The following is a 15,122-nucleotide window of genomic DNA, read 5'->3' on the forward strand; positions in this document are numbered from 1 at the left end:
TCCCCGCCGGCCCGGCTCCCCGCCGGCCCGGCTGACCTCCCGATTTTCCCGGACATGCCCGGCTTTTGGGGATTTCCCCCCGGACGGGGATTTGAGCCCCCAAAAGCCGGACATGTCCGGGAAAATCCGGACGTATGGTAACCCTACTTGAGGAGCACCCAAGCAAGTACACCACAGCATGAACAGGATGGGTCGGATAGATTAACAGAACCAGACACTAAGGAGGATCTGGGCTGCCTAGGACACAGAATGTGAGTTGGTTCACTTCAATTCCTGAAACTTAAGAGAAAAGTTTAATTTATAGTGAAGTGTAAGAATAGATGAGAGTAAATATACATGTTGGCTGTCTTAAAATAACCTTTTTCTCTAATGCTTTGTTCTAATGCAGGGGTCTCAAACTCCTGGCCTGTGGGCCATCTGCGGCCCGAGAACCTCCCCGCTGCGGCCCGTGGAGGAGAGACGCAGGCAGATAGTTGCCGGCAATGTCCGCTGTAGGCACCGCCCCGCGTAGCTCCCATTGGCTGGGGGAGAGGGACAGAGATATCATCATTAGTTGCCAGGCAGAGTCAGCCAGAGAGGCAGCATCACTTTTTTCCACAATGAATATAAACAAGTCAAAATACTGAACACAACTATCTGATGCACACCTTGCTGAAATCCTGAAGGTTTCAACTGCTCAGTCATGGAGGCCAAACATCAACAAACTGACAGAACTGAAGCATTGCCAGGTGTCTGGCAAACACTAAAAACTCTCTGGCAGGTGAAGAATTGTATAAAGTTGTATGACAGCTTTATTATTTCTAAGAAATTCAAAATAAAAAACACAATATAAACGTTTTCTTTTCTGAACACCATCTTCACTGACATTATTGGCCCGCTGAGAGGATTTGAGGACTGGCACTGGCCCTAAGGCAAACTGAGTTTGAGACCCCTGTTCTATCTAATGGCTAAATAAAAATACTTTGTTTTAAGAAGGCTGTTGGTCAATATCACGAGTCACAGGTTCTGGCAGGGTAGAAATGCAGGTGCCTGAGAACTAGTCAGACCTGCAGTGTAATAGGTGGTTTGTATACACAGAGTGGTGTATCCGGGCCCCAGTTTAATGGTATGTCTAGACTCCAATCACGGCGTCTGATTGCAGCTCAAACCAATATATCTGACCTACTTTTAACCTCACTAGCTCAAGGCTAGCACCATGAGTAAATTACCCAGAGTTCTGGGCGGGATTGCATCACACTACTGTAGTTTCACTGCTCTGGCACTCAAGCTAGGTGTCTACTCGAGCTGCAATCATACCCTGTTATTGCAGACTAGACAGACCCAACCGTGGAAGAACTGCAAAATTCCACCCTGAGTCACGTAATGGTGAAGGGCTGAACACCTGCACTCAGAGATCGGAAAGGGCCCAGAGGTGCAGCTAGCCCCTTAACCATGACAATACCCAACCCTGAAGAGTTACCCCAAAATTACCTCCATGTTACTGGTTTGCTTCACGAATTCCTGATGCCTTTCAGAGCCAGTATTCTCAATTGCACCACCGAACACCTGAAAACACGAAATGAGAGAGACGACTGTGAAATCCCTGTCAAAATGCCGAATAAATGTACTTGAATAAACACATCAATCACTAAGCACAACATTCATTCTTAGTAGGGGGCCAACAGAACTGTCCAACACTTACATCTCACTTAAACGCTATTTTGAGGGCTTAAAGTGGTGATCTGGCTCTGTGCTAGCTCCTCTGCACTGGACTGAATGTTATACAAAGTCAGAACACACTTTGCATTATACAGAAGAGAGGTCAAGGATGGAATGGGCCATGGAGACAAGCCCAGGTTTTGGCAGCTGTAACGGAACACTCAGTGGGTTCACTTTCCACTTGTGCCTGTAGTTACAGGTGCAAAAGCCCAGTTTAGGGATGCAAAACCTTTGAAAAACATACTAGCTCATTGCACATAGTTCCGTTTTAAATGACTTGGGGTCTGAATCTGAAGTTGGCCAGCAAATCCATCCCAAATCAGCAATAATTGAAAGCTTTTACCATCTCATGCTGTTCTAATTACAAAACAGTTGGTGGTCTCAGTTCAGTTCCTGCTGGACAGCTATCTACGTCACAAAATCACAACCACAGCTGGTACTAAGTCGTGGAGCTGGCCATATAGCAGAAGAAATCATTAATAAAATAAATCACTTAATGGAAATAGAAATAGTCACTAAATAATGCACTCAGCCAATATGATTCAACCATCTCTATTGACTATCCTTATTGGAAGATTCAACTGAAGGACAAAGGATTGAGGGACAGATCCAAGGCCCATTGAAATCAATGGGAATCTTTCCACTAGCTGCAATGATTTTGGGAGCATGCCCTGAATGAACAAGGCCAATTTCTCCTCTGACACAAAAAAGGGGTGGCCCCTCCAAGATGAAGGTGAGGCTCATGTGGGGAAGTTTGCAGTAAATAACACCTCAGAGGCACCTGTTCTATTATCCAAGAGTGAAGTCCTGGCACCACTGAAGTCAATGGCAAAAGGTGGGTCCCATCGATTTCAATGGAATCAGAAATTCACACCAAGCCTATCCAATCCGGCACTTTTAAACAGTTTAACTCACTTTTCTTATTTAAAAAGAGAAAAGTAGTTGTGTCGAGATACTGCTTTTAGAAAATGTTCCTCAAAGAGAAAAAAAAAAAAAAAATCTATGAAAATGCAGTGCAATAGGGTAACAAGACTTTTCTCTGAGTTGTACTTACCTGAGCATTTAACAAATATTTGGTACCCAGAGACCAATCATACATCCCTAAGCAGTTTATAAGAACCATAATTTTTAATGGCTTCTCCATGATATCTTCCAGTTTTAGAAACTCATATTCAAAGAGCCTTTTACAGCGCAGGAATGTCAGCTCACGATACTTCTCGAGGGTCACATCTTCTCCGGGGTAACGAGCAAAGACAGGATCATTTTCAAAAGCAGAGAAGATTCTATTCTTGAGGAGAGAAGTTGGCAATAGAAATTTAATACCAAAAAGTTGGAAGAAGTTAAGTATTAAAGAACCAAGTTAATTTTCCTCCCTGGCTGAATTAGGCTTTCTAGCAAAGCAGCTGTTTGTTCAGCCAAAATAAAGAAATAAATATCCAAATAAAATTAAAAAACACAAAAGGCTGAATTAAAACATCTGATGTACGCAAGACAAAAATATATTAAAATGTGATATTACAGATAATGTGAGTGCCAGATGTATCTTTCAAAGTGAGGCAGCCACACACTTAGCCCTGCTTGAGTCAGAAGCTCCTTTAAATTGCCATTTCTTAAAATTAAATCTCCACAGTACTGGATGAGTCAACATATCCCAGGAACAGTGTTAGGCCACAAATGGTTGCATTTTAGCTGCATTATTATTTGATTATTGGCAGGAGTCTAATATTGTTTTAGTGCTAGTCCCCCTTTGAGCATCAGTGTAGAGCTCTGAGGGTCATAGTCAGGCTCTTTGTTAAGTAGCAGTGGCTGTGTAATGCCATTTCAGCCATTATGTGGCCACCTACGATTGCTCTCTTCCCAGAAGGGAGCAGTTGCATAGTCCATCTAGTCCAATTGCCAATTATCACCATCAGGGCTGAGGCCTAGGAGACAGGCTATGCACCTTCTAATGGTCTAACTTGGAGCAGTTCCCTCCCTGGCTGACTGACTGAATGTTAATCTGCCCAGGACAATTTTTTTGTATCTATGAAGATGTCTGTGTCTTCTTAGGCAAACAGCTTCATTCATATACACCTCTACCCTGATATAACGCGACCCGATATAACACAAATTCGGATACAAGGCGGTAAAGCAGTGCTCCGGGGGTGCGGGGCTGCGCACTCCGGTGGATCAAACCAAGTTCGATATAACGCTGTTTCACCTGTAACGCGGTAAGATTTTTTGGCTCCTGAGGAAAGCGTTATATCGAGGTAGAGGTGTAATCTAAGGAGAAACACACAGAGCTTTGGGCTGAAAATGTACCTTTCCTTGCTCTTCAGAAGAAGGTGACCGGGGGTGGGGTGGGGAGGGATGTGCAGAGAGAGGGAATCAGAGAGCACTCGCTCTCCCCCATGAAGACTGTTGTATTAATTTTGATGAAATAAATGGGCCCAAAGAGTTAAAGGTGTTAACATGACCCTGAAACTGTCCAACATTAAGCTGTTTAAACAAGGTTTAGGGTTCGGTATACAGAGACCTTTTAATGTCAAAGATCTCTGTATACCGAACCCCAAACCTTGTTTAAACAACATAAAAGAGTGGACAGGAATGGACTTCGCAGAGACTCAAGCACTGACACACAATCGTCAGGGGTGGAAACAATTGGTTGATTGCTCATCAGTGATGGTGCCCCAAAGACTAATAGGGTTATGGGAATGATGATGATGATACAGAGATCTCAGCCTGCTTAGTCCCATACAAACACACCATGAAGTAGCCTTTTCACCTTTTAGCATAACCCAGCTCATAACAATATGCGTTCTTGGCTGGCTAAGCCAGACGCTTATTAGACAGAAGGAGAAAGGAGAGGAATAGGAAAGAGAAGAAATGAAGTAGGGAAGGAAAAGGACTGAGCAAGAGAAAGAGACAGTGTGTGAATCTGTCCATCAAACTGTCACGTCCCAAATGGGTGTTTGGAATTCAGCCAGAGCTAGTGGAGGTGATGATGTCATCTTAGTCCCTCTCTTGGCCCGGTCTGGACAGGACATCTCTCAGTAAATGGCAAAGGCGCAATGGTATTACGGGGCATCCAAGGAGATAGTGGGGGTGGCAGCCATGATGGTAAAGCTTGCTGCAGCAGTTGCTGGGAGACAGCTGCTTCTTGTGCTTAATTTTCCCACCCCCTAGTGTGTTTTTTTTCTTTTAAGATCCCAAAAGGAAGTGATGGGCGCCCATCCCCTCATTATTTTGTTTACTAATTAGGCCAAATTTCTGACACATCAGTTTTGGTCAGGGTGGATAAAAATCAATACTTTAAAATAAAATAAAAAAACCTGGATTTTTTCATTTAAATTAAATACAGGTTTTATTTTTAAAAAAATAAACCTAGTTAAAATTAAATTTGAAACTGACAATCTATGTTAAGGCCTATACTTAATATCTATTAAAATAATTTAAATTAAATACAAAAATAATATAAATTACTATGTATTTTTGCCTAGTTTCAATGAAGGTCAAACCATTGAACTGGTGGAAGTCACTTACTAAGCACCTGGAACCAGCTTTTGACGACAGTAGTCTTTTCTGCAGGTGCAGAACAAATATTTTCTTCATTACAGTTTATTCAACTAGTTCAGTTCAATTACTAGATTATTCAAATTTAAGAAACCAAAGGGAAGTTGAAAAGGTAGAAAACACTTGTTTTCCTCTTCCAATCTATGAATAAAAACTAGGTGTGAGAGGATGAGAGCTACTAGTTCTAAAATATCAAAAGACATGGTGACCGGAAACAATCAGTTCAATTCACTAACTACAGATAATGCTTCCTCTGTTTCATAAATCAGCTAGTTTTAAATACAAACTATGTTTTGATTAACTTTTTATGTATTCAGCATATTAAAGCTAGCTTTATTTAATAAAAAAATTAAAGTACTATTGTGCATTTTTAATTGAATATTCCATCCAAATAGTTTCACAAACCACAGGTTTAAAAAAAAAAATCTTCTAGTAAATAAGAAATGCATCATTTACCATTTTCTAATGAATTATGTAAACACTAACAATCTGAAGAAAGGTTAAGTTAAGCTTCATAATTGCTTAAATGTACATAGATATTGTGTATCCTCCCGATTAGTGAAAAGAAGCACCAAATTTAGTGTAAAGACTATATTTAGTTGCAAATCAGCATGTTTTAATGGTTAACAGCCAATGAGAATAAATCTCTCTTTAGGAAAATAACTAAAGTACAAATGCAAAACATGATTAAAATCAATGATTTAAATCAAGATTTCCTGCATGCTGATTTAAAATCATGATTAAAACCAGTCATTTAAGTCACTGATTTAAAATCAGTCCACCCTGATTTTGGTCCACTGATTTCTAGTTTCATTTTTTTGTTTACCAGGCATGATCTTAACAGTTCTTTAATTATGGTAGTAGGCCTTTTTGTTTAGACTAATTTTGTTTTGTTTTGTTTTCCCTTTGCAGTTGTCTCATTTATTGGGACATTTGATAAACTTTTAATTAGTTTTTATAGTTGAGCTTACAATTTAGGTAGATTTGTTATTACAACAGCGTTATCTGCCTGTGCAGTTCTGCTACTCCCTGGTACAAAAGGGTATTTTTATCCTTTAGCTTTTCAGTAGGTCAGCCAGATGCAGAGCCAGATATTTACGATCTCTCTGTTCTTTTAAGGTTTGTGTGTCTGAGGTCCAAAGATACTTTTGTGTAATGCTAGCAGACCAGGTGCCAGCTCAAGCCAAAGTCCCCACATCTCAAGTGAACACTGGCAAATACATAGCTAGTATCAGTCTAGCTTGCCTGTGTGTTAGTATTGTTAAAATAGGTTCTAAGAAAGTGTTTAGACTTCATTGAATGTTTGTGATTTGATTTGCTGCATGTATTAATCTCACTTACAACATCTGTTCCCATATTGTATGGTAATGTTTGAGTGGTTGTATTGTGAGCCTCTGTGACGGTGTAACTCACCAAATAGGAGAGAGACATTAACTAGGGTGAAGTGCTGATCTTCAGCAGAAGATGTTAAGTCCTGTCCAACAGGAAAGGTCTATCAGTACCAGATGGACTATTGTGGGACATTAAAGAGAACAAAAGCCATTTGTTGTTCTGCCCTCCTCCATGTGAAGATGAGTCATGCAAGTGGATTCCTCCCATCAGGGCAGCTTGCAGCTCAGGGCACACAGCAAGAGGGGATAAAAACTCGTAACAATCCCTGCTTGGACTCTGGGGATGCGGGGGAGACAAGGGTTTTAGGCATAAGCAAGAGACCTCCAGATGTTTAGTCTGGGTTAGCCCTACAGGACATATACAACTTTTTTATTATAGCAGCTTCTATTATCTTTTGAAACTTAAAATTGTAAATCTTTTGTGTAGAGATGTTTACCTGTTTTAACCTTATAAATGGTCTTTTGTTTCCTTTTCCTATTTAATAAATATTTATTAGAGTTTACTAGAGGATTGGCTACAAGCGCTGTCTTTGGTGTGAAATCTAAAGTGCAACTGACTTGGGGTAAGTGACATGGGCGTAACCTTAATATTGCTGTGATTCTTGGTGTAAGGGATAATCTATCTCAAAAATATGATAAAGGGGGGAGGAAGGGGGGAGGTGAGATAGATCAGAGTACCCAAAGGGACTGTCTGACTCTATGTTAAGGCTTTTTATAGTGTCCTAGGAGTATCCACTTGATAACAGGTTGATGAAATCTAAGGGTACGTCTTCACTTACCGGAGGGTCCGGCGGCAGGCAATCGATGTTCTGGGATCGATCCCAGAAGTGCTCGCCGTCGACGCCGGTACTCCAGCTCGGCGAGAGGAGTACGCGGCATCGACGGGGGAGCCTCCGTGCTGCGTCTGGACCCGCGGTAAGTTCGGACTAAGGTACTTCGAATTCAGCTACGTTATTAACGTAACTGAATTTGCGTACCTTAGTCCGAAGTGGGGACTTAGTGGGGACCAGGCCTAAGGGCAGTCCACAGTTAAAATGCTGCATCAGCACAGCTGCACCAATGCAACTGCACCGCTGTGGCGCTTAAGTAAAGATGCTCTTATGCCGATGGGAGAAGTTTTCCTGTTGGTGTAGTTAATCCACCTCCCTGAGACGTGATAGCTATGTTGACAGAAGAAGCTCTCCCGTCGATGCAGTACTGTCTACACGGCAGGTTAGGTCAGTATAACTATGTCAGTCAGGGGTGTATATAGTGTAGACCTGGCCAAATTATAGAACTCACAATTTAGGATTTGTGCCCTGTCTCCTAACAGTCTGCCCTGAGGTTGGTACTCCTGCTCTTGAGTCACTGGAAGCAGCATTACAACTTTGATCTCGATAGGGTCTTATGCGAATATAGTAGGTCACTGCTTTGTTAATTGGAAATGGAGACATTAATTTAGTGTCTGCTGTAATTTAGTATTGCTTCCCAATATTCATCATTAGTAGTGAAATAAAAACATTATATTTGATCAGTGCAGTGAAAGAAGTATTGTTTAGAAGTCAGTTCTGCTCTAAAAAGTGACTACATAAAAATGGTAAACCACTTGAGTCCTCCAATGCCTCCCTCGCCAACATTGGCCCATCATTTATTACTTCAACTTATGCCCTCCCCTTTAAAAATATCCTCAATTTCCCCAGACAACATAGCAATCATTGAAAAAAAAAACTTACCTTGAATTGGATGAGATCTTCTTCATCTATAAACACTGCCATCTCCTTCCAGCTGAAGGAAGCCCTCTTACGGTACTCACAAAGTGGCCCCTCAGGGAAATCTGGTAGCAAGATGTCCCAAGAACTTTGGTTGCAAGTGGCTTCTTTCAGATCACTAGTCGATGCCATCTTGAAGTTAAACACTTCTGCATCCAACAAGAACATATGTCCAATGAGCTAAAGCACTGAAAATGTCTAATTTTTTTTCACAAGTACTTTTATCAGGGGATAAAAATGGGAATTGAAGAGTGTGGCATGGTGTACCTCATCTTTTGAGGCCCCAGGGCCCTACTACACCCTGCCACAAAAGAAGAGCAGCAAAGGTAGGTCCTCAGGTCCTCTTAGAGAGGCCTCATCCGAAGCAGCCAATCAGACCCCAGTAGGCTCAGTTAAAAGGAGCTGCAGGGGCTTAGCAGCTCAATTCCTGGCTGGGGCCAGAGGGGCACGGAAGGGTGCTCTGCTCTGGTCAAAGGGAGCTTGATAGGCTGCATTAGCTAAACCTGGGAGCGAAAGGATCTGAGAGCTCTAGCCCTAAAGTAATAGGCAGAGGTAAAAAGGCTTGGTGCAGGAGCAACCAAGTAAAGGAAGCAGCACATGGCTTTTATTTATAGGGTCTCTGGGTTGGGACCCGGTGTAGTGGGTAAGCCCAAGTAACCCCCATCAACTGCAGAGGAAGTGGCGTAAGCCCTGAGAAGGGGATAAGGCTCATTTAGAAGCCCAAACAAAGGGTTGGAATTTAAGGGCTCAGGGACAGGGCTGAAAGACTGTCTGTTTGGTGGACTCTTGGTTACTGCCTCCTTCCCCCCCCCCCCAAAAAAACCAAACCCCCAAAACAAACAGCCAAACAAAAAACCTTGAGATGAGCTGGGACAGAGATAACTGGTGAGGACAAAGAGGCTCCAGGGAGAAAGCCCTGCTCTCTAACAGGGCAGGGAAGGACCTGCAGTTAGAAGGTCCCCCAGAAGGGGCTGAGAACTGAGCCTAGAAAGGGGGCTGAAGACACTAACAAGGGTGCAGCAATAGTTCTCATTGGACCTTGTTACCCTAGAAGAGGTTCATTCATGCCTATTGACTGTGTGTGACTTGCCTGGAGAGCCGAGCCACTGAATATCTGCCTAGCGAGGTTGGCTGCCCACAAGGGGCGCCTGGAGAAAAAGAAGATGGCAGCACCACACCCACCTCACAGAAGTCACTCATGAGAAGTGAGTGCACCCCATCACAAACAGTTCTTCAATCAATCCATACATAATCATTCAAAAGGGACAGCGACTGCAGACTCAACTGTTAAGACTGGCCTTCTCTTTTTCTAACTTAACTGATTTAGTACAAGTTAAATAATTGTCTCTGATCAGATATAAATGGCTTATACACTTTTATTAAAATGTGAACTGAGCAATGTGAAAAAGAAATATATAATTTATGCATACTAATAAAACTAGATAAAAGGAAGATTTAGATAAAAGGACCAGAAGAAGAAAGTGCTGTGATTTAAACATCAGTAAAAAAGATTAGTTTCGCTCCCAAATGAAACACTGTGTAATAAAATATCAAAGCATCCACACATGCAGAAAAAACAAAGCATAAAATGCAGGAGATGAAAGCATTTCTTTTCTTCCCGGTCTTGCCAGTTAATGTTCAAACGAACTATTCCAAATGGCATTTGTCGGTCAGTACACATTAAAAACAAACATTTTATTCTTTTTGTATTGCCAAAGTGACCAATGAGTGCCAGGAAGCCAAGGATCACGCTGAAGCCGAACTAGACAGAAGTGACATTGGCAGGAAGACAGAACTTTGAGGAACTGGCAGGAGCTCTGACCTCCTTTTCCATTGGGGTCATCTGCCCTTGTGTAGTCCCATACACCTATGCAAAGTGCATGTAAAAATGACTGTAAAATGCTACCAAATCAGCATGGTATCACTCTATACCTGCAGTACACAGGTATAAATGGGAAGGGAAGAATCACTGAGGTAGTAGAGAATCCGGTCCCTTACATCCACAGGATATTTAGGGTATGTCTTCATTGCAGAGTTAACTCTTGCTCTTATTTGGGTGTTGCTCCTATAGCCCTTTGCATCCACACACAAAACCCTCTCACGCAATCCAGACTAGCTGAGTAAAACTTTCACTCCGGGTAGTCACCACCCACTTTGCAGTGAGACCACAAGCTAAACCACTTGAGTGCTGATAGTCGCCCAATGCCTTCCTCCCACAATGCAATGGAAAAGTCATAGAGTGTCTCCTCTTATTGCATCACAAAGAACCATGGGCTATGCCCCTAGAAATCCTACCAACACATGCTGGGGGGCGCAGTACCAGTGAGGACACAGTAACTTGAATAGGGCTTTGTAGTGTGGATGTTCACATTGAAGACAGGCTAACCTGGGTGCCGATCACCCAAGCTAACTCTGCAGTGAAGACATACCCTCTGTAAAAAAAACAACCAACAAACCATCTGCAACCATTGTATCAAGACACAGTTGCTTCGAAAATAGACTAGATTAAGCCCTCCGTGGAAAGGATACCCAGAGATGGCCGCTGCATTCTAAACTTGTATTTTCAGCTACTTAAAACTTTCCCGAAAATACTGACTTTTTAGGCTGCAATGACTAAAAAGGGGCGAGGCTGCGCACTCCGGCAGATCAAAGCAAGTTCAATATAATGCAGTTTCACCTATAACGCGGTAAGATTTTTTGGCTCCCGAGGACAGCGTTATATCAGGGTAGAGGTGTCTCTCTCTCCATGATTTTCAGGTCTTTACTGACTTCTGTTCCCCAGCTAGGAATTTCACAAATAAATCACTTCAAAGGTGTTCATATTTATTATCATTTTGTAAGCAAACATGGAATTCACCCTCCCTCTGACCTTAAGCTATGCTCATAGTCCAGATATAAATTACTCACTGGAGACATTTATTGACAAAATAGAATTCAAACTCAGCTTTTGTTTAAAAGTACATTGTCTGGTCAATGCGATTGAAAGAGTTTGCTTTAAAAGGAATAATATTTATACTGCGGCATTTGGAACCCCACCCAAATATTGCAGAATTCTGCTAATACAGGCCTTCATCCTACAGCTGGATCTGTACAGGCAGAGATCTGTGCCTGTGCTGAGTACCACTGAATTTATCAGGATGCCATGGGGTGTCAAGATTTAATTGCAGGATCAGGGCCATATAGCTCAATTATGCCCTACAGATATACCATGGGGTGCACTGTAGAATCTCTGGAAGATTGCACAGGGAGTGTATCTATTGTTGCATCTTTTCACCGGGTGCAGCAGGACACTCTCTCCCTGCATCTTATTCTCCACTCACTAGACCTACACAGTCCTGCTGCTGCAATTGTACCCAGTGGGGGGAACAAGGGAGCAAAGGAAGGAAGTGTCACAGTCCAGATCCACTCAGATATTTAGGCACTACTGCGATCCACAAAAAGTTAATTCTGCTCAGCTTCCACCCAAACTACAAGTGCCTAAGGGACCTATAGTGTAGACAAAGCCTTATACAGCAAAAAACAAGGCCCTAAGTTTCTGTCCCAGGGAGGCAGCTGGACGTCTCTCATGCCTAAGCCCCAGCATGATTCTCAAACCAAGTGAAGAAAGCTGTTGCCTGGCCTACCTTGCCTGCAGGGCCTTATCCAATAGGCATCCTTTGAGCATGCCCACCTGCACACACAATGGCTGAGGGGACGAAAGGGGGCCACCTTCCTTATAAACTTTAGTCCAGTTGTTAGGGTAGTCCCCTGGGATGGTGGGGGAGATCCCAGTTCAGTTCCTCCTCTCCCTAATGAGAAGGAATTTGGACCGGGTTCCCCACCTCTCAGATAAGTGCCCCTGCAGGGTCTGATCCATTGCTTGGCGATGCAACACCTAAATCTCTGCTGATTTCGGCCCAAGTGCTCTTTCATCCCACTGTACATCCACACAGGGAGGGGGCAGACCCTCAGCTGGCGTAGACTGTCATAGGTCCATTGAAGGGAATAGAGCTAATTATCACCAACTGAGGATCTGCTTCAGGGACTCGACATAATCAGGTTTATACGAATTTGAATCCTTTTGGTTTGTGAGATAATTCTACCCCGATCTAAACAAACTCAGAGACCCATGGCCAACTCGTTTATTAACTTGATCTCGGATTAACTCCTTTTGGGTTAACATAAAGCAATCTTGAATTACTGTTACAATGAAAGTTTGAGTTAATCAAACTGCTGTTAGGTAAACTGTTTAAAAACAAAGGTTACCCTCCCCCCACACACACACCAATTTTGGTCTTTGTTCCCCATCTTATGATCTCACCTTTTCTCCTCATCCTCCAGCCTACAGGCTGCTGAGGATCTTGTTCTTGCAATCAGCTCTTTTATATTGTGTTTCAAATCTGAACAGGAAGGGAGGACTCTCCCAATGTAATCCCAGATACGAGTCGAAGGAGGGGGGAATTCGAGCCATGCTGACTGTGGGGAAGAGATCGATGGGAAAGGCATAAAGACCAGCTTGCAGTGGGCCATAAAAATGCCAGAAATTAATCTGCATGCAAAAATGGGCAGAACCTATTGGGTGAAAATCTGAAAAGCCTGATTTCCACAAAAATCAGGCCCGTGGAGTGCCCAGTTGGTGGTGTAGACATAGGAAGTTCTCTGCTACCGTCTACTGACACCTACTCAGGACATAGACAGCAGCTTATCAGATGATTGCACGCTTGTTCATCTGGGCTGACATCTTGTGTTATCATGCAACTGGAGGCCTGGAGGTGTGGGGGGACTGGTTGGAGTGGAGTGTGGGACCCAGCTGAGCGGGAAGGAGGCAAGGGGCCCGGCTGGGTGTACAGCCTGGCCTACATAAACAATGAAGGAGCATGTGAACCTTTGGTTTACCAATACTGGTCTCACTCTTCTCCTTTCCCACTTCTCTCTCTGCTCCATTTTTAACCCCTTAGCATCTCTTTCCCCACAACTGGATCCTCTTAGATCTAGAATGAGGCCACAGCTTTGCAATTGTGGGTAATGAGAATGTTTTGGAAGAGGAGTGGGCGGTAGAATTTCTGGGTGCCATCATTCAGACACACAGGAGAGTTAGCAGCCCTGCATTGGTGCAGTGAAGGTGCTGAGTAGCTGGCTTTAGAAGAGAAACAGAAAGTATCAGACAATGGAAAAGAGCTTGAGCTGAAGCAGAAAAATAAACAAACAACTTTTCTGACAGTCAGGCAATAAAATAATGACAAGTCAGTGAGCTGGTAAACTGGGCAGAAAGTCAGAGCCTCAAACCAAAGCACAGGTTAGACTGATCTGAAGCAAGGAGGAAAACAAGATTAAAATCCTGCAGTGAATGATGCAAGTGTGTAACTTCATTACATGGCAGCTCCATGGAGCTCAATGCGACTATGCATTTGACTAAATTTATGCTCATATGTAAGCATTTGGAGAACTTGGGCCTTTTGTGTTTTTTAAAAATTCATGACTTTACATCTTGGGATTTGTGTGTGGATTTGACTGTAAACAACTGGACCTGTTTCACTGACAGTTGCCAAGTTAAAAACTGGGTACATAGGGGAACTCTTGTTAGCAGTGAAAATTCATAATTGCATAATAATAGCGGCTGATAAATCAACATTTGCAATGTAGTGCTGAGAAATAACAATGCACAAATCCTACAGCCCAGACACTCATGAGCGATCAGAGTTCAGGGAATGGCATAAAGTAAAAGAACTGTCACGTATCAATACCACTACAGCAGCTCGACACTCTCCTTGGGAAATTCCACTGCAGTATAATGCACAACCATCAGAGTGAAATAATTAAAAACGGGGTACAAAAATGACCCTCAGACCAATCTACTGTCCGACCAGGCAGAAATGCAACAACAAAGAGGGAAGAGTAAACTACACATTTAACAACCTGTCAAGGTTTTATTAGAGAACCCTTTATACATATGGATTACAACCCACGAGGGATCCTTTCAACAGGGAATGACCATCACACTTCACAGCCTCACGGCCACTATCTGGCCTATCTCCCTCCCCAGCAGTGGGTGAGGAGAAGGGTACCATGAATGGGACACTGGCACCAGAAGGCTGGTACAGAGGGGAAGGGAGAGGTCGCTATGGCTCTGTATGGGGATCAGTTGCTTCTGCTGTTGCCTTTGGCTTCTCCCCTTCGCTGCCAGGCTGGCTCTGGTCTGGTGTGAACCCCCAGGACGCAGCCATCGGGAAGGGGGCAGCCAGCGGGACTCCCACCGGGGCGGAGAGTCACTCACTTACCTACAGCTGCTGCCGCTGCTGCCCCAGCCTGCTTCGCTGCAGGAACTGACGGTACAAGCCTGCGCCTCGCCCGCCTCCTCCTCTCCGCCGGAGACACGCTCACTCCGCGACTCCGGCCGGGCTCGGGCTGGGGCTGCGGGCGGCGGCGGGGCACATGGGGCTGGCGGGGGCGATCGCGCTGCGGGACAGCGCCTCGCTGCTGCCCCGGGGCTTCTGGGCAGCTGTCAGCGTCTGGCTGGAGAAACCCCAGGTGGTGAACAAGAGACTGAGCGGCTCCCGCATCGAGGCGGAGAGGAGAGTGCCTGCCCCGGCGGTGGCTGGGCACCGGGCCCGGCCGGGTAGGGGGGCAGGGGCAGCGGAGGGGAGGACTGGGCATGGGGGGAAGGGGATAGGGGCAGAAGAGGGGAGGGGGATGACTGGGGATGGGGGGAGGGGGACAGGGGCAGAGGAGGGGAGGGGGATGACTGGGCATGGGG

The 15,122-nt window shown here is 44.1% G+C and overlaps 1 protein-coding gene across 5 annotated transcripts in view; it reads right to left on the reverse strand.

The window, feature by feature from the left end:
* Positions 1-14,793, reverse strand: part of ACOX3 (acyl-CoA oxidase 3, pristanoyl) — a 67,317-nt gene extending 52,524 nt beyond the window's left edge. For 2 of the 5 annotated variants that reach the window (XM_034772881.1, XM_034772879.1), the window contains exons 1-3: positions 8,354-8,557; positions 2,753-2,986; positions 1,471-1,545 (exon numbers count right to left, since the gene is read on the reverse strand). In XM_034772881.1, coding sequence (XP_034628772.1) covers positions 1,471-1,545; positions 2,753-2,986; positions 8,354-8,557 — 513 coding nt within the window. Of the gene's footprint in view, positions 1-1,470; positions 1,546-2,752; positions 2,987-8,353; positions 8,558-12,689; positions 12,718-14,646 lie in introns of those variants that run through there. The other 3 variants (XM_034772883.1, XM_034772882.1, XM_034772884.1) reach the window with 3 other exon arrangements.
* Positions 14,794-15,122: the final 329 nt, after the last annotated feature.

This window comes from Trachemys scripta, chromosome 5 (assembly GCF_013100865.1).
Source record: "Trachemys scripta elegans isolate TJP31775 chromosome 5, CAS_Tse_1.0, whole genome shotgun sequence".
Classification (NCBI taxonomy): Eukaryota; Metazoa; Chordata; order Testudines; family Emydidae; genus Trachemys; species Trachemys scripta.